The sequence below is a fragment of the Seriola lalandi genome, unplaced genomic scaffold, assembly GCF_002814215.2.
Source record: "Seriola lalandi dorsalis isolate HSWRI2012SDOR001 ecotype SW California unplaced genomic scaffold, Sedor1 jcf7180002054769, whole genome shotgun sequence".
In the NCBI taxonomy this organism is placed as follows: Eukaryota; Metazoa; Chordata; class Actinopteri; order Carangiformes; family Carangidae; genus Seriola; species Seriola lalandi.
In genome coordinates this window covers 394,562-414,046 of record NW_019525322.1, presented here as the reverse complement: position 1 = coordinate 414,046, position 19,485 = coordinate 394,562, and the positions used below count along the sequence as shown (strand labels likewise).

At 43.9% G+C, this 19,485-nt stretch overlaps 2 protein-coding genes across 6 annotated transcripts in view; both read right to left on the bottom strand.

Moving 5' to 3' along the window:
* Positions 1-6: 6 nt before the first annotated feature.
* otx1 (orthodenticle homeobox 1) lies at positions 7-6,329 on the bottom strand. Its single transcript, XM_023425301.1, has 4 exons — positions 6,025-6,329; positions 3,224-3,413; positions 2,305-2,456; positions 7-1,082 (listed from the first exon to the last, which is right to left on the bottom strand). Exons 2-4 carry the CDS (start codon positions 3,318-3,320, stop codon positions 333-335), a joined length of 999 nt encoding a protein of 332 aa, XP_023281069.1. The 5' UTR covers positions 3,321-3,413; positions 6,025-6,329; the 3' UTR covers positions 7-332.
* Positions 6,330-10,588: 4,259 nt separating this feature from the next.
* Positions 10,589-19,485, bottom strand: part of ehbp1 (EH domain binding protein 1) — a 136,374-nt gene continuing 127,477 nt past the window's right edge. For all 5 annotated transcript variants that reach the window (XM_087179030.1, XM_023425303.2, XM_023425304.2 and 2 more), the window contains 2 exons: positions 12,225-12,339; positions 10,589-11,801 (listed from right to left, as the gene is read on the bottom strand). In XM_087179030.1, the coding sequence (XP_087035156.1) occupies positions 11,711-11,801; positions 12,225-12,339 (206 nt within the window). In that variant the 3' untranslated portion in view covers positions 10,589-11,710. The remainder of the gene's footprint in view (positions 11,802-12,224; positions 12,340-19,485) is intronic.

Sequence of the window (19,485 nt, the reverse complement as noted above, 5' to 3'; positions counted from 1 at the left end):
AGGGTGGGGGGGCTTCTTAAAAACCCATTCTTCATCATCAGGAAACTGCTCCTGACGTTTTTCTCTTCACAGGACTTGAGGGGCTGGTTCTCTTTTTTTTTCTCTTTTTTTTTTTATTTTTTAAATTTTAAATTTTATAAAAAGACGCGGAGGACGAGAGGGAGGAAAAACAAAGTCCGATTGCTGAGCATTCCTGCTGCTATCTTGTTATCTTATGGTTCATAAACTCTTTTTGTCTTTAAAAAAAAAACAAGCAATACGCTAATCTGGAGAATAAAAAGAAGAAGAGGGAGCGGACGAGCAGGGAGGGAAGAAGAAAAAGAAAAGCCTGATCACAAGACTTGGAACCTCCAGGAGGCCTGGTCTTTGTAGTCCAAGCAGTCTGTGGTGTTAAAGTTGAGCTTCCACGAGGAGGCTGCAGTCTGCTCTTTGTAATCCAGGCAGTCGGAGGAGTTGAAGGCCAGGCCGGAGCCGCCGTAGGCCTGGTGGTGGTGGTGATGGTGATGGTGGCCCGACGACTGGCTGATGTGGTGGTGCGGGTGGCCGGACATGGAGGAGGCTGTCATGGGGCTGAGCTGGTGGGGGTGGTGGTGGGAGTGCATGGGGGCCAGGTAGGATCCGCAGTCCACGCCGCTGAAGTAAGAGCTGGAGGGGGCGGGGTAGCCCTGCCCGTAGCCCGGCGTCTGGTTGTAGGACATGGGGTAGGAGGTGGCGGCGGCGGCGGAGCCCGACATTGAGCGCTGCATACAGGACGCATTAGACGGGGGTCCGGGCTCGGGAAGAGGGGCCACGGCAGGAGCAGGAGCGTTTCCGGGGGAGATAGCGGGGCTCCAGATGGAGGAGACGGTGCTGATGGAGGTAGAGGTGCTGCTGAGCGCCGCCGGGCCTGTGTGATTGGTGGAGGAGGACGAAGAGGAGGACGAGCCGGTGCTGGAGACGGCGGGAGGCGTGAACTGGCCGCTGCTCTCGGATCCGGTGCTCTCCCGGGCCGGAGAAGACTTCTTCTTGGGCGGCCTGGCTTTGGCACTGCTGCCGCTCTGCTGCTGCTGGCGACACTTGGCCCTCCGGTTCTTGAACCACACCTACAACCGAGGACACCAGCCAGGAGTTAGCAACCGTTCACACAAACAACCTCAGCGTTTCACGAAAAAAAAAAAAAGGATACTCCCAGGCCATGCTGGGAGTACATTATGGAAGAAAATTGGGGGTTATTAGCCATCAAGGTTCATTTCCACCCCGGCCCCTTGGCTCGGACCAGCCAGGGGTCTAATTTCATACCTGGTAGACGGCTCTAAGATAACAGGCTATTGGGTTTCACCACACAGTAGGGTAACTCTAGAGCACCAAGAGGGTCGGATCATGTAGAGCATTTTGTTTCACACACACATTCTGAGAATAACTCAAATTGTGAGAGAGAGGCCGACCTTGGTTTTCCCCTAATGCCTTTCAAGAGTAGTATTTGTTCAGCGTTGTAGTACAGCAGTGAGCTGTTTGTGGAGCATTTGCAGGGACAGTCCTGGCCTCTTCATTAAAGATCCCATATTTCAGATCACGTTACACAGCTTTCAGTTAGGCTGCATCAAATAATAATGAAACGGTCACATGATTCAGATGAAAAATGAGCTTTCTGTTTAGACTATCTGAAATGTAGTTGTGTTTACATCGAGGTACAAACTGTTTGGTTTGCATCGACGCCCTCCGAGTATTATTATGAACTAAAGTGATGTTTCGGTAACTAGAGAAGGCCAAATTAACCAGAGAAGTGGAAAAGAGGAAATTATATAATTAACTGTGAAACTTGACACAACCATCTGTAATATTTCAACCCAAGTCAAAAGTTCACCTTTATCCAGCAAAATCAATCCATATCTTTATGATCCTCTATTCTGTTATAAAAAGGAACTGAAGTTCATTTTACTATCCTCCTTCTAGATTTCATGAGAAAGTTTTGTAGCTAGATAATTATAATATATATATATATATATATATATATATATAAGAATCTAATATTAGCAATATTAACAAGCTTAAGTTGACCAACAACTTGTAAACACAAATGACGTCATCAACGGTCAACATCGATGATATAAACTTAACTTTAAACCAAGAAAGTGATTTTTTTTAATTTAGTGGTATAAATACTAAAACATATTAAACCTAAACAAATTTGTCAAATATATTAAACATTTAAATTAAATTGAGAAAAAAAAATTGCCTGTTTAATGAATTATATAATTAATCGTAATAAGTTCATTTCTTGCCAGAATGAACCGCGTTAAGTTTATTAGTTGTTGTTGTTTTTACCTGGACTCTGGACTCCGGCAGGTTGATTTTCAGCGCGACCTCCTCCCGCATGAAGATATCCGGGTACCGGGTCTTGGCGAACAGAGCCTCCAGGACGTCGAGCTGGGAGCGGGTGAAGGTTGTCCGCTCCCGCCGCTGCTTCCTGGGAGTCGCTGCGGGAAAGAAAACGACACGGAAAATAAGAACTAATCACCGGAGAACCGGAAATAAAGCGGGTAACAATGTTCATGTTCATCCACGTTTCTGCTCAAGTGTGAAAGTGTTAAACAGCTGGAAAATAAACGACTTCACACACAATCTAAATTTATTTATCTCAGCTCTCTACTTCAACACGTCCACGTTTTATTATTGAAAAAGTTTGTGAAAATTATTTTAATTGTTAAAAAAATTAAAACGTTTAGAAACAATTTACTGTTGAACTGACTTTAACTTTTTAAAAAAAACTATTTTATAAAGATTAAAAAGTGTTCAACTAAAAGTCTCTTTAATGTTCTGTGTGACACTGGAGGACAAACCCAGTTTAAATAACTATACACACACACACACACACACACACACGCACGCACGCACACACGCACACACGCACACACACCTACATTTTCACAGCATGAGGCTGCAGTTCATTTTATAACGCTGATGTGTGGCACACGCTTTTTATATTATTTTACAGGCCCAGGACACACTTTTATCGATGTATTATTATTATTATTATTATTATTATTATTATTATTACTACTACTTCTTCTTCTTAACTGAGCTGGTTTTAGTCATTTTCTCCATGATGTCTGGAACTGGTTTACTGGTCCAGACTGGGAGCAGGTGCCTCTGTCCTGGTGCATTAATCTTTAAAATGTGTGTGTTAGTGTGTGACTGTGTGTGTGTGTGTGTGTGTGTGTGCGCGCGCGCGCCGGACTCCTACCTGGGTAGCCCACTGAGGGGTGCAGCAGGTCCATGGCAGCGCCGCTGAGCCCCAGGCCGTTGACGCCGTAGGGGGGCTGTTTGAGGTAGGACATCATGCTACAGGCGGTCACTGCTCCACCCAGCTCAGGCCAGTGGTTCGGTTTCCCCCGATGCTGCAGCTTGACGGGACAGGGGGCCGATCCAAGTCACTGCAGCCACGCGGGACGAGGGAGAAAAAAATATGAGAAACATTTCGGAGAGAACAAAAATCAAAGCTGCAGAATAAAGAAGTACAGCAGCCGGAACAGGCCCAGAGCAGCGGATATTAACTGACTGTCTGTGTCTCATAAAAATGATATTCACTCTGGCTTCTCAACCACTTTCCACTCATGTTATCTGTTTGTTTTAAACAAACGCAAGAAAGCACAAAAATAAATACAGAATAAAAGAAACCGGAATCGTGACTTAAAGTTTTCTAACAAAACTTATCGTAGACCAATTATTTAGTGGCAGCGGGAAATCAAACCATTCATTACTAAAGGATAAACTCATGATTTCAAACCACAGACTGACATTAATTCCCTTCAGGAATATTGGGTTGTTGGTGAGAGGATAACCGGGGTCAAACGGCTGCTGAAGCTCCAGCGGAGAAACAAAAAGCACAAAGTGACGGTGCAAAGATTTTCACGTGGAATTTAATCAGCTTTTAAAACTAGAGGAGAAACTGAGACTGAAACAAATCACTGCTTCACTGAAAACATCGTGTGTTGGTCTGATCACACATCCTGCATGTTGATCTATTTGGCTACATTTATTTATTATTGCCAATAATCCATCTCCTGCCTGCAGAATATGTACAGTATTTCAAAACACACACACTTTGCACATTATGTTGTAAAAGCATGTACATGTCAGTCTGAACTCCCACCAGAAAAAATCTTATTTTCTTCAAAGACTAATTAATAATTCAACCAAAATAATCTATTGGCTTCTATTATGTAATAAAGCATTTTACAGATCTGAATGTGCAGATCAATAATCAGTGTAAAATAGAAGAAAATGAACTTGTAAATGAGTTATTTTTTTATGCGTTTCAACTCTTTTAAAGACCAAAACAAAAATGTCGTAAAAAGGATTTTAAAGGAGAAAAATCTAATTTTTTTTTCTTCAATCCAAAAACGATTCTTATTGTTCTGTCTCTTCTTTTCCTGCAACTTTAATGATTCTTTTTCCTGCAATGAACCTCTGAATAAAACTCGTAACCTCCTGACTGTGTGTGTGTGTGTGTGTGTGTGTGTGTGTAGGCCTGCACTTACACACACACACACACACACACACACACTCACTCACTCACATAAAACAGATGGATTATGGATGTGGTTTGATAATCTATAAAAATCACAGCTGTGCGTGTCTGAAGTCTTTCTGTCCGAGGTCATTCTGTTTGTTTCGGGTCGTCAAACTTTGTGTGTATTTTGACCACAACTACAGACTCCTGTGGCTCCTCAGTCTGCGGCTCCAAACAACAGGCTCCACTTTACAATTAAAAATACACCAAATAAAACCCATTTTCTCTGACACTCATCTGATCATCATTATTATTATTATAATAATAATAAATCAGAGAAAATCTAAGGAGCCAATTTTACTCGTTAAAATAAATGAACTTTTATTTTTTGAGAAACTAAATCGTGTTAGCATTAGTTTTTCTCTTTATTTTAAATAAACAAATTCAGCCAGATTATTTCTTCACCTCTTGATTTTCACCAGATTGAAAAGGTAAATTATATTATCTGTAAAGGAGACACGATGGTTTTAAAAAGTTTAGTAACATATTTAAGTAAAAGCTAAATTACAGGTAGACTGTTTGTTTTTCTCAGTAAAGAATTAAAGACACAGCTCCTCAGCCGGCTGCAGAGAATAAAACAAGTTTATCTGAATCAATTAATCAAACGAGTCAAATTCAACAACTCCTTAAACATTAAACTAATCTGCATTTCCATTCAAACGCACCGATAATCCAGGTGGCGGTTTGAAAGCGTCAAATCTATTTTTTCTAAACTGATAAAAGTTTCTTTTTTTAAAAAGATTTTTCCTCCTCAGTGCAGATTTATCTGAAGCAAACTCGCAGCTCTGTGAATTAAATTAGTGACTGTAAAGCGGAGATTATTTGAACAATGAGCTCCTAACTGACCAAACCAAACCTTAACCAACCAAACGTGTATTCCAGCCGCTTCTTAAACCGCATTTCCAGCCCCGCCAGGCCGCAGAGAAAGGGGCGAGATCTCGGTGCAAATGAACTCAATTAGAATTTAGATTAGACCTCCGGGGAGAGAGCGTTTCAGAAGGGCTCTTATCAGCAAAATAAATTAACAAAAACCAAAACACGCCTCTCCAATTATCTACTAAGTGGTTCAAACGTTTTAATGGCCAATTGCTTTAAAAAAAAAAAAAAAATTTTTTTAAAAGAAAGAAAAAAAAAAGGGGGAAAACTCGCAGGAATGAATTGGAATAGAAATATGAAAATTATCTTCTCTGGAAGAAGTTGACTCCATTTATCCAGCTGCAGCTGAAGTCCTGCAGCGCGCGGATTAATTGATATCTGCGCTGAAATTTTCCCACAAACGTGCAGCGGTGCAAATTGAAATCATGCACACATGCCACTATTTAACGTGAAAAGACTTCTTTTTTTTTTCCTCTAAAAACGTGACTCTGAGATCCGCCACTTCAGCCGCTTCACGAGGATGACAGAGAGTTTGCGTTGCGCACAGAAACAAGAGCATCGACTTTAAATGAACGATAGTAAACAGAAACATTTACCTTGTTTTTCTCCTTCCCTTCTCCCGGAGCTCTCGGGCCACGCGAGGCGAGCAGCAGTAAAATTATCCAGCAGTAGGAGGAGGAAGTCTGCGGGGCATAAAAGTGGAGCAGCAGCTGCAGACTTGCTCAAAAACAAACAACAGTGTTCAAACCGAGCAGCATCACGGAGAGACGCGCGGGCAGGTTATCAGCACACGGGCGTCACCGCGTCCTCGCTGCGGTTCCGGGTGTTTTTACAGCCAAATAAATCAAACTCATTTGCTTTCAGGGGGCTTGTCGTTGTCTGTCAGAGTGTTAAGGTGATTTCTAATGGAGACGGATGGAGATTGATCACCTTCTCTCCGCCCTGCGCCTCTATGAGCGGAGGACACCTGCGGATCCGCCTCCTGCAGCCAATGGGCGCGCGTCCCCGGGCTGACGGACGGCGCAGGCGGCCTATAGGCGCTCAGAGGCAGCTAAGGGGAAGCCCACTCCCACTCAGTGCCCCCCTCCCCTCTCCTCCTCCGCCTCCTCCTCCGCCTCCTCCTCTCGGTCCCGGTCCCGAGACCAGACGAACCACTGAGAGGTCCTGAAAAGACGGAAATGTCTCACAGGCCTGCAGGAGAAAGCGCTTCAGGGGGAGCAGGGCTGTGATCCGCTGTGCGCCAAAGTGCGTAAAAGAAGAAATTAAATTTAAAGCACAGTCACTTTTCATAGGAAGAGTTTCGTATTTTATGATTTGCATGCAGCTCACAGGAGGGGGGGGGGGGGGGGGGGCTGCAGCGACCACAGGAGAACTAAAAAAAACTAAATCTCCTCCTAAAACTTATTTCCTGCAAAAAATCCACCAATTCATTTGCTTCTTTGAATTGCACGGTGCCATGAGTGACGTTTATTTGCTCATAAATATCCAAAATCGGTGCTTCTGTTAAATAAAAATTATTCTGAATGTTCCAAAATACAGAAAATGTGCAAAATGAAGAAATGTGTTGTTTGAGGTTTAAAATCTGCTTTAAATGTGTTTTAGTGTGAGAAAGCTGCACGTTTCCTCACGCGCTCTTTATTTTCACTCTGACTGTTATTTGCTGTTAGTTTCCCTTCAAAAACGTGAACGTGAGAAATAAATAAAAAAGGATGCAAAGAAGTTAAATTTATCCGTTTTGATTTTTATTGTGATACACCCCCTCCTCTCTCTCTCTCTCTCTCTCTCTACACACACACACCAGTCTCATGAATATTAATGAGGTCTAATCCCCATTTAGAATTACATTTGAGGATGGTTGACGTAAAGTTTAATAGGGATAGACCTCCAACTCACTGCGGAGGAAAAAGAAGAAGAAGAAGCCACAGAAGAAGAAAGATCGGCACCAGAAGCTGCGGTCACCGAATCAAAACCTGCAACTTTCTCTTCATGTTATTTTTTTCTTTTTTAAAAAAAATGTGTTTTAAACCAATCACACAGAAAAACAAACAGCTTTTTTTTTTTTTCTTTTTCTTTTCTTTCTGCGGCCTGTGCGTCACTGAGGGTCGTGGAGATGCAGCGTGGCTCGAAAAAAGCACCAACTTCTATAAATGAGGCCTGAGCTGAAAGCGAGCTAATGTTCACAGAGAGAGAGAGAGAGAGAGAGGGAGAGAGAGAGAGAGAGAGAGAGAGAGAGAGAGAGAGAGAGAGAGAGACAGAGAGACAGAGAGAGAGACTGTAGGGATGGAAATTATGTGTGTGTGTGTGTGTGTGTGTGAGGAGGAGGGGTATCAAAGTGGAGGCAGATGGGACTTAAAAGTCATAGAGGAGAGAGCACTTTGACAGAGAAACTTAGACATCAATAGTAATGCAGGAGGTTGTGAGTGGAGGCCTGTAGTGATGCTGCTTATTACAGACAGGGACACTGAGGAGGAGGATAAGGGCACCTGAACGCAACAAAACGAACGTAAACGCACCTTTGTATTCACAGGAATAAAGTGGATTGTGTCCGTGTTTTTACGCACAAAAAAAAAAAAAAAAAAACAACTGACTGCGGTCAGATGTGTGAATGAAGTGATGGAAGAAGAAGAGAAGCGTCTTTTCTGACTGTTTTTTTTGTTGTTGTTAATTGATGTGGGTTTGTGTTTCCTGGCTGCTGACTGGAGGTCAAACACTTTAACGCACCTTTTTATTTCCACCACATCAGAAGTCTGTGCAGTCAGAGGGCCCGTGGAGGGTCTGGCCGAAATACCATCACCCCTCCTCTCCTCTTCTCTGCACACACATGCACATGCACACAGGCGCGCGCGCACAGACACACACACACACACACGCACAGAGACACACACACACACGCACACAGAGGCTCCGTTAAATTATGCAAAAAGGCCATTCAACAAATATGGTCCTCACAACACAAAAGACTCGGGTTATTCTGACATTTCCCCTACATTTCCTGTTTTTTTCGCTCCTCTCTCGATGTGAGTAAGACCCCGAGATAAACCCCTGAACAAGTATCAAGTTATCAAGTTGCACCAACCTTTTGTAATAAGAGTATTTTGTCTAATCCCAAATTGCAGTTGAATTTTCTTAATGCTGAGCTGGTAAAGCCTGGGATTAGGCGGCGAGGAGAGGAGGGGGAAAAGTTTTGTCCCTTCAGCCGGCAGGATTGGAAGCGGGGATCTGCGGGGATGTTGTCGGTGCTTATTAAAACGATGATGCATAAAACACAGTGTTGTAGGAGCCCCGGCGCTGCACGCGGAGACCCGGGCTCCCTCAGGTGCAGTTTTTTGGACGGCGGCGGGGGAAAGGAAGTAATGCAGAGGCCGAGCGGCGCTCAGCACCTGTGAGGTGAGGCCAGGAGACATCAAAGCTCAGGAGATAATCCATTCAGCTGCAGGATCCTCAGCTGCACAGCAGCGCAGAGCCACCGCCGCTTTTTACGCACCGCGTCGCTCTTATTCACTGAAAAACAGGAAAGTGACTCCAAATGTTTTTCACTCCGTCTGCTTCAACTGCAGCTTTAAAGAAAGCCGGTGATCCTGCAGAGGTAAGACGGGCTGTTTATTCTCTTAACTCTGAAACACACGCAGAAAACACGTTGAAATATTAATTTAATCACTGGAAATGTTTTATTTCATCAGAGGCCTTCAAGTATTTTTGGCCGATTTAAGAGGAGAGGAAGAACTTTAGTGAATTTAAAACTGATTCGGACGAACAAACAAAACTTCTGTTAAATTGATGAAGTGAAGTTTGAGTTCTGTCCGGATCAAACCAGGCAGCTAATCAAACAAATTTCACTATTTATAGAAGAAATTTAATCCATCTCCACCTCATCTACAAGTGACAGGTGCTGTGAACAATTTTTAAGGTTTTTCCCTTACACACACACACACACACACACACACACTGACACACACAGACACACACACACACACACACTCATACAGCCACATGCAGCCCTCTGACGACACCGAGCAAAACGTCCTTCACCGGTTTGGCTCTTCGCTTTATTCTGCAGGTTACAGTCACCCGTGATAAACGCGGTGTAATACAAACTAAAACAAAGCGCCTCGGGGGACGTAAAGTGCGTAACGTGCACGTACAGTCGGTCCCAAGCAGAGAAGAAACGAATCAGCAAATTAATTTTAACGTATTAGAAAGGCCGGGGAGGACGTCTGCTGTCACAACCTATTTCCCTGCTTTAATCGGGGACGGGAGGCTGCCTGCAGGGACGGAGCGGAGGGTTCAACCACAGACACTCATTTTTATTTCATTGTTAATTTTAGTCTCAACATCAGGCTGCGCGTCAGAAAACTGGAGGAAGTTTTTTTTTTTTTTTTTTTTTTTTAAAAAAGGAGGAAATTTAAAATGGCGATTTTTTTTTTCTTCATCTGAAATATTTTTAAATCGATAGTTTTTTCTGACCTTCCAGTTGTAATTTCCCCTCTCCTTCCCCATCCTCTCCATCCGCGGCTGCGGGTGACCGAGCCTCTCCAGCCCTGCACCCCGTCTCCAGCGCGCACAGAAGCGGCCCAGAGAAAAAAAAAAAAAAAAAAAAAACATCTGCTCGGTACAAAGTGATTTCTCTAATCTTCCTCTGAGGAACCTGCTCAGCTCCGACCTCAAACAAAAAACCCGAACGCCAATTTTAATTTATAAACACGCACAAGTCGCAGGGGAACTGAACAGAGCGCCGAATAATAAGCTTTGCTAAACGCAGCGCTCGCTGGTGAATGCAGTGATAGGGGCCACTTATGTGCAGCGCTGCAGCCAAAGGCGTGCATGCATTTCAATAACTTTTTGTTATGTGAAAAGAAAGAAAGGAGAAAAAAAAATCAGGAATGTGTCTGGATCATGTGGGATTGGAGGTAAAATGGAGAAATTGATAGAGAAAAGAATGAAAGCGTTGAGATTACAAGTTTTAGAAGTGTGTGTGTGCAATTATAAAAAAAAATAAAAAATAATATGAAAACAGACTTCAAAGCCGCAGATTCCATCAAAACTCAACGTTAAAATATGACAACAATTATAAAACGGTGTCCAGACGCGAGGAGATAAATATCTGCAGCTTTAAAATGCGTGTTTTAATCCAGAGCCTTTAAAAAGACGCCACACGCTGCCTTGTGGAGTATGAAATCATAGGGACTTTATTATTGAAGACTTGGGTTATGACACTGGAATAAATAAACAGGTAAATGTTCACACGTAAAGGACAACTGCACCAGATGTGGAGCTCTAAGAGATGCACGTGGAAGCATATTTCTCCTCTTCAGAATACAATAAATACAAACCAAAAGTTGTTGAGCAAAATGCACATGAACTGTGATGGTAGATTCAGTTACAAGCAGCTTATAGGACAAACGGCAATAAATAATATATATAGTTTTTTGTTTTGACTGCATGAATCCTGACAAATAAAGAGGATTTTGTTGCTATTGGTCAGAGCAGTGATGAAAATATACAACATGAGTTTTTTTTGTTTGTTTGTTTGTGTTTTTTTGTTTTTTTTAAACATGATCTTTTGGTAAACTGCTTTCAAGCCAAGACAATAAAAAAAAAAGCAATAGGAAAGTTTAGATTTATGAACGGTAAGGTGTTCCCCTGTTAAGATATTTTACAAGTAAAAACTTTTAAGAGAAATAATTAAAAGAGACACCGTCAAGTAATGAAGTAGCTTGAAAAAAAAAACAAAAAACTGATGGTACAACCAATCTTTTTTTTCCTTTTAAAAGTCCAACTGAAACGTCAGCCGCCTCATCATCCTCATCATCTTCTCAACATGATGAAGAAAAAAAAAAATAGATAAAGAGAAATCCCCCCATTAAATCCTGTTGTGCTGTACCTCAAACCCACTGCTCTCCACATTCACACAGAGAGGGCTGTGCTGCTGCGTTATTACATACAAATATCACAGCCTTTCCACTGCCTTTGTCTCACACATATTTATATTACATACAAGTACCGATCTGTGTAAAGCAAAGGAGAATTAAAAATAAAAAATACTGTAAATATGTGGGACAGTTGGAGTCAGTATAAAGTTGGTGCAAAGGCATCGCAGGCCTCTAAATTCAGCCGAGTCTCTGAGGTTAATTTGACCGAAACAACAACCAGATAAAGATTCAAATAACTGATAGAAATGTTTAAAAGCCACTATCAAATAATAATAATAATAATATCAATAATAATAATGATACATTTCTTTTATCGGCTACATTTGTTGGTTGTGTTTTTCTCAAGTGACAATCATTGAAGGACACACTTCTCCTCTTTCTTGGCCATCTTGCCTTTGTTCTGCTCCAGCGTCCTCTCCAGGTGCTCGTCCTCCTCCTCGGCCCTGCGGAGGGCAAAGGTCAAAAGGTCAGATGTGTCAGGGAGGGAGCGGGGAGGAGGCGGGGGTGGGAGCGTGCACACACAGGTAACACAGTTGGCGCCACGGCAACCGTCGCCTTGCCACCTGTGGCGTGGACTAGCGCCAGGGGCCGAGCTCCGACCTTTCGCCTGCCTGGCACCCTGTTGGTGGACGGCGGCGCCAATCTGGACGGGCTCCCGCCCGTGCAGGTGTGCCACCGCCGCCGCCATGCAGCATGAGTGCAGGCTGGCTGGAATGCAACATGTCCTGCAACGTGTTTTCACTATGTCTGCGGTTTGTGGGACGTCTGGACATTTAAAGACGGGCAGCAGACGCTCAGAACTCGCTGCAGGGTGTTAAGTGCTTTTGATTGTGTGTTGCTGTGTGTCTTGATTGTGTGTAACTTACTGTTTCTCCTGGGCGTCCAGGTCCCTGACCAGCGCGTCTCGTTTGTTGACCAGTATGACCAGCTCATCCAGCAGCAGCTGCTCTCGTCTCTTCTGGGCCTCGGTCTTCTGCCAGTCTGCAACGACAAGAGGAACAAACTCCGTCAGAGCTGGACGCACGGACGACGACCTCTTTATTCTAAAAGACATTTTGTCCCATGGATGAAAAGTTATTGTTCTAACCTCCCAGGACCTGGTGAACACGACTGACCAACTACCTCACAACTTTAACATTACAAGACAACATTTCTACAAAAGGCTGAATTACCTCAGATCCTCCTGGAATAGAACGGTTCCTCATGATCACCTCTAATGAAGATGCTTTTAAAAAAAAGACTTTCCAGACGAACTGGACATGGCTTCACTTTAACAGCGCTCTTTATCAGGAACCATCAGATCCCACTGAGGACTGCAGAGCTTCCATATGACGGACGCGCTCTCTGGTCGAGGCTGCAGATCGCTCAGTGGACGGACGCGTTTGGTAAAAGTTCATCTTGTTATTAATCTGCTGGACGGTGCAGAGATGGAGACCAGACCAGTGTGTGAATGTGACGTGTAAACACACTCCGTCAGGTTGTGTGTGCGCACAGTGATGATGTGTTGACCCGAGCAAACACACTTGAAGGATATTGTCATGTTAATGTGCGGCCTCATGACGCACAGATACATGAGAGGAATCTCATTCCCACAGGAACACGCAGCTCATCAGGACCTCACTCATAGTTTCAAAAACACAATGATTGTGCTGCTTGTTTAAAAAGGACTTTAAAGTTTTATACTAACACACTGTGTCTTTATGTGTTCAATGTTTCCTGGTCATGTGATTTCCTAAAAAAGATGATGACAATTGTCATCATGCTCATTAAAAGTGACAGGCCTGTTGTATAAAGCATTTCTTTTCTTCCATTTTCGAGGTTAATTTGGGTAAAATGATGCTGGATGAAGACAGAGTGATTATGTTCCTGTTTCCTGAATTTAAAGGTAAAAAAATATTCCAGTTGAATCGTCATGATCCAAAATCTTTCACAGATTCATTCAAATGAATAGAAACATCTCGACGTCACGTCAGAGACAAAAACAGAGCAGCAGTTTGTTCCTCAGCTAAATAAATAAACAAACAAACAAACAAACAAACAAACAAACAGGTGAGCCCCCGACTCTCCTCCATCAGTTCTCCAGGGTCTTTGCAGGAAGGGGCCCCACAGGGCCCCACAGGGTCCAGGTGGGACCCCGATCCAAATCCCCTCAGCTTCTCCCTGGAGAGGGGGGCAGCCCACAGGAGAGCACTCACTCCCCCTGAGGCTCAAATATCCGCCTGGCGCCCTCGGCTCCACATTCACCCAGCACCAGCAGCTCTCCTCCCTCCCTCACCCACAAACACTCAACTACTGTTAAACAATAAAATCATGACAACTTAAATTTCCTCTTTGTAAAATTTAAACCACCATGCAACATGTTCTTATCACGTAAAAACAAGTCAGCTTGTGCAATTAAACTGCATTCAACTTTGTTGCTGCTGCAGCGGCGCAACAAAATGCAGGTTGGCATCTTCTTAAAGCAAACTGATCTGTGCACTGCAACATGTTCAGAAACAGTTCCACTGTGGATTTACACCACTGTCCCACAGCTACACGAAGGCAGGAAATCTGCAGCTCCTCCTCTCGGTGTGAGAACGTGTCCCCTCGAAACACTCCATCCTTTCATATTCAAAAAAACAAAAAAAAACCTCTTCCATCCCAGAGAGGATTCAAACACAGCCGAGCCGTGTGCAACTTCACCCCTCTATCAATATTTAACCGTCTATTGATTCCAGAAGAAAAGGAATGTTGTAAAATGTCAGTCCCAAAATAAGTGTGGCTTTATTAAAAATAAATATTCCCCCCCCTCCTCATTGAGTCAAATTGCGGCAGTCAGGCTGTGTGAGTGTGTGTGTGTCACGCTGGGCCCAGTGTGTTTGTCCTGAAAGGTCTGCGCTCTCTTCATTGGCCCCGCTCGTCCCTTTGAAGTCGACCACAGAGCGAAATGAACACAGTCCCAATATTTGGCTCTCTACGTTCCTCTCTTCCTTTTCTTTCTCCCCCTCCCTTGTTCTTTTTCTCCCTCAGGGAAGCAAATTTACTCTGCTCTGCCTTTGTAGAGGAGTCGAGAAATACTTCAAAACTGCCAAATATGTTCAAACCTGCATCTGGAGAGTTTTTGTTTAGGTTTTTTTTTTAGAGAGAGAGAGAGAGAGAGAGAGAGAGAGACACTGAGAATCAAGACACTCTGTGCAAAGTGTAGAAAACGAAAGGCAGTTGAGTCATCATGTGAGTCATCATCTTTGGATAATTGTGAGACAGGAATGTGTCTCTATATCCGCCATAACTCCACTCTCCCACAATCCTCTCTCAACAAGGCCGGCCCACGAGAGGAGGGTTCAGGAGGATGGTGGAGAAAAAAAAAAAAAAAAAAATTCCCACAAAAACACAGAGGTATGTTTAAAAAAAAACTGTCCTCCTCCTCCTCTAGTGCACATCTCAGCCAAAAAGCCAAAGTCCTAGTCGACTCAGGGAGGGGAGGGTCGGGTCGGGTCGGCGGTTGGGGGTTATGTGGGCAAGCACACTGCTGTCAATCACATGTCGCAGAGTCCCGCCTCCCTCATTAGGAAGGTAAACAATAAAGAGAGCCGATGAGAGACGTGACCAGGCAACACCAGAGCAGGGCAGGCTGGGTAACTAGACACCCAAGAACAAACAAAACACCCTGAAGCCACTCAGACCCCCCCCCTCCTCCACATAAGCCCCGCCTCCCCCATAAGAGAGAGGGGGGGGGGCACAGAGACAGAGAAGTGTGTACAACTCACATGGTGGGTGCGTATTCAGATAAGCCTCGCCGTGCACGCCGATGGTAACCATGTGAGTCTGCACAAGGCACACAAGAATGCGCTGGTTCAAATCCCCATGAACCCCTCCCTGCCCGCTCTCTCCGACACTAAATTTATTCAAGAGAGCAAACTGGTCCAAAGCCTCGTTCTCTCAAAGCGAGGAGAGACAGTCCGACATGCATCTGTCTGTCTGTCTGTCTCTCTCTCTCGTTTCCTGTCTCACATCATGCAGCGATGTGACATCAAAGGATTCGATCCACAGCTTTATAAGTTGAGAGACAACGTTTTCAGAGACCGAGGACCACAAACACAGATCTATAGAGCTATTCCCCTCGTCCCCTCTGCTCTCTTTACCTCTTGTTCTTGTGTAAAAGGCCTCTAAAAGCTGGTTTTGGCCGAGGTCCAAGTGGAGTCAAGAGACAAAAAGTGTCACCAGAGGAGGAGAAAGTCGACAGGACGGGAAAAGGGCTGATAAATACGGAAAAATGTCTGCAGATTAATTTTTCAGTCTCATGCAAATGTCCATAAACGAAATATAAAAGTTTGGTTGTTGTAGATGCAGATTAAAGACTAAATTGTTAAGAAACATCTCAGCACTTCAGAAAACATCAAATTATTACTAAACAACCCACAAACTGACCAAAGGATCATTCCACTCATGTTTCAACAGCTAAAATTTAAAGGATAAATCTGGTGATTTTTCTTATCGTCATCCCATGAAAAATCCCAAAACCAAAAACTGATCCTACTAACAAAGTGTTGTCTGTGTAGCTGAAGCCTTGTATACGTCACAGAGCTCATCTCGGTCTGGAAACTACTAAAAACACATCAGCGAGCAGAGGGTGACATGTGTCTTCATCACAATGAACACGGCCACTTCTGTATCAATCCCACATGCACCATCCTGCTGCCGGAGACTCTCCCGAGAGCACCAAAGCGTATTAATCCGTGGCTGAAAATAGTTCCCCACAAATGCATCATTTACACCTCTGAGCAAGTTTTTAGTTAATTAACAATACCTGACTTTAAAGATCTCTGTCTTCAGTAGGAACTGATCTGAGTGCCATCGACAAGCTGTGAAAAACACAGAGATGGACTCATGCATCGTTTCTGTATTTACATGGGATTTGTTGACAGTAAGAGTCTCAACAGTCTTATCCAGTACTTCAGTGACACTTCAGCTAAGTATCTTGTTGTCCAGCCTCCTGACTCCACAGCCTGAATCCCATGAAAACCTTTAAGAGACTCCACAGCTCCTAAAAACTGAAACAAGTCAGTGTCAGAGAGCAGGAAACCCAGTTCTAACTTTTCAAAACAAGAGCAGAGCGGACGACAGTCAATGATCCACAAACTTTAGCATGAATGTAAACAAAACGCACAGTTTCAGCATCTGTTCTGCCATATGTTACAATAACCAGCATGTAATATCATGTTAGCTACACTACAGGAGGCACTTGTTTCCTGGAAAACACATAAAGTTACAACTGCTGGAGAAGATGTGAGGAGAATAATTTGTGCATTTAAACCAATTAAGGACTTTATCTTAATTTTTTTTGTGTAACCTGAGTTGAGAACAGCCTAAAAGCCAACGCAAACACCCTGACCACAAATAAATAAAGTAAGACACTGATTACCTAAATTCCCCCAAAGTAAAGTCCGACAACTCCTGGAACAAAGTTACTTGCTATCAGCGGTTCCAGTCAACTAGCAATCCTGAAAGAGTTGGCAACATCATCAAAAGTCGCCCATGTGATAGGATTCCACAGTGCACCTAATCAATCAGGGTCTGTAGCGCGCCGCCCCGATGTGTTACAAAGCCCAAATAGATTTACAAATGGGAAGTGTGTGTGTGTGTGTGTATGTGTGTGTGTCAGGAGTGTGGAGAGGGATAAGCTCCTGCATAGGATTACATATTGATTTTAAACATATAAAAAAGCTTATCATATCAAACCGTAACAGGAAAAACTCTGGGACCCGGCTATGCATAAATCCCTTTTAGATGGCGAGAGGGCGTCCACTTTAAAACATGCACGCACGCACACACACATGCGCGCGCACACACACACAGAGGCCCTTGAAAGCAGCCAAGACACAGTTTTGTGTGTGTGCATACATAGGTGTGAATCGGTAAGCAGATAAAGAGGGCATAGTGGATCAATTTTGTGGCAGGGAGATGAGAGGGTGGCATACAGATGGCATTTTCCTGCCTGGCATCACACCAAGAAGGTACAAGGAGGTGGTTATCACTGAGCACGCTCATAAACAACATCAACACTGGCCCGACAGCCTCCACCTGTCCCCAACCGTTTCATTCTGCAACAGTTGCACATTTAATCAGACTCTGGAAACCGGTTTAAGCATCGGCATGTTGGAGAAACAGCAGCACACCTCACTGTGGATCACTGGATCATGATACGAGCTTAGTGACACTTTCACAATGCAAATCCTGTCTAACCGATATTCCTAAACCCAAAATCATTAACAATATCCTGAAATTATTAAAATAATAATAATAAAAAAGGAACAGCAGCAAGAAAGCATCTTAATTTGGAAAGTAACTAATATCTAAACAGTCAAATTATTGCAGTGGAGTAAAAAGTGCAATATTTTCTTCTGAAATGTCAAAGTTGTACTTAACTACGGTGGTTGAGAAAATGTACCTGGTTACATTTCACCACTGCTGCTACGTGTATGAAATACATTTTATTCCTTCACCAAAAATCATGAAATCAAGAAAAGTTTAGGAAAATTTGTCTTTCAGCTTCAAAGTTGATTTCAGATGGATCCTCTCCTCCTGACTCCTCTTTTCCACCTCAAAGCTCCCTGTCTTTCTTCCTCTCCTCCTCTCCCTCCTGACTGTCCTGCAGCTCCAGTCAGCAGCACAAATGTAGAATAAAACGTCATGAGTCATTCTTTTCTCTCTCTCTCTCTCTCTCTCTCTGTGTTCTGGTCCGCGGCGTCAACAGAGACTGAGCCGAGCGGCTTCACTTAATATCTCCTGCCTTTAACTCTCATCACAACCCACAATGTTTACATTATATATACATTATACAGTTCTAATGGTTTATTCCTGCATCTGTTTTTACAATATTCTCCTCGTCTGCCGACACTTGACGGGAAATATTCTAATAACTGTTGACTGTTACTAACAGCTGGAAACAGCTGCAGCACACTCTGACCTGGACAGAGTGTGTGTGAGTCTGTACATTATGAAGACTGTGGTTCAATATGTGACCATGTGGCCTGACTGAGAGGAAGAGATAGAGGGAGAGTGGTGTGTGTGTGTGTGTGTGTGTGTGTGTGTATCATTGCAGGTATATATTTTTCTCAGCAGGGAGTGAATGTGTGTGTGTGTGTGTGTGACTGGGCAGGTGTATCTCAGCGATGTGTGTTTTTTCTCTCTGCTCTGACTCACACAGTGCATCTCTCTCTCTCTCTCTGTGTCATCGACTGGCCAACCAAATCAGCAATTACTCGCACGCCCGACCATCGCTCAATGGACCTGCCCAAGCACCAAATAAGAGCTGGGGAGATGGGCGCCAAACACACACACATTTACACACAGAGAAAGAGACAGACACTCAGGTGGACACACAAACACACCTGTGAGATGTAAACACACAGATGCAGACAAACAGAGACCAACAGATCGTCTCTCTTTAACACACACACACACACACACACACACACACACACACACACACACACACACACACACACACGCAGGTCTCTTCCCAGCAGCTCAGAACTATCTGTGGCTGCTACAGAAAGGTAGAGCCTGTGAATGTTAAGTGCCTCCCTTAGGGAGGAAAATAAGGCCGGCTGATAAGTTAGTCAGCTGCAAATCCAACAAGTCCACATGAAGGCAGAGAGGGGCGAGGTGACACGACACACACCACCTCTCCACCTCACCTCACACACTATCTCTGCTCTCTCACTTCCACACACACACTCACACACAGAGGCGAGCAGGGAGACACGTGATACACATCCGATACAGAGAGAGAGAAATATGCACTCACAGAAGACACACACACACACACACACACACACACACACACAGACGCACACAAACATGAAAGAAACAAAAGCAGACTTCTCTTCAGCACGACACAATATTCGCAAAAACAACCACACACACAAGGTGAGAGGAGGCTCGCTGATACAAACACACACTCTGACATATGAACCAGAGAAAGTGAAATCCTCCTGTTTGAGTCGAGCCGCAGAAACGCTGCAGCTCGATAAATATAAATAAATTAAATGGCCGGGCGATGACAGAGGGAATCAACCTGGACGCAGGCAGCGCGACACCGTCTGCAGCTCCTGCTTGGCTACGCATGTCTGTCTGCCCCCCCCC

Excerpts from the sequence above, each read along its gene's own strand:
- otx1 (XM_023425301.1), bottom strand. The coding sequence starts at position 3,320 with ATGATGTCCTACCTCAAACAGCCCCCCTACGGCGTCAACGGCCTGGGG. Across the intron at positions 2,457-3,223 it reads CCCCTCAGTGGGCTACCCAG|CGACTCCCAGGAAGCAGCGG; the intron begins GTAGGAGTCCGG and ends TCTTTCCCGCAG. Across the intron at positions 1,083-2,304 it reads TGCCGGAGTCCAGAGTCCAG|GTGTGGTTCAAGAACCGGAG; the intron begins GTAAAAACAACA and ends CCTCGGTTGTAG.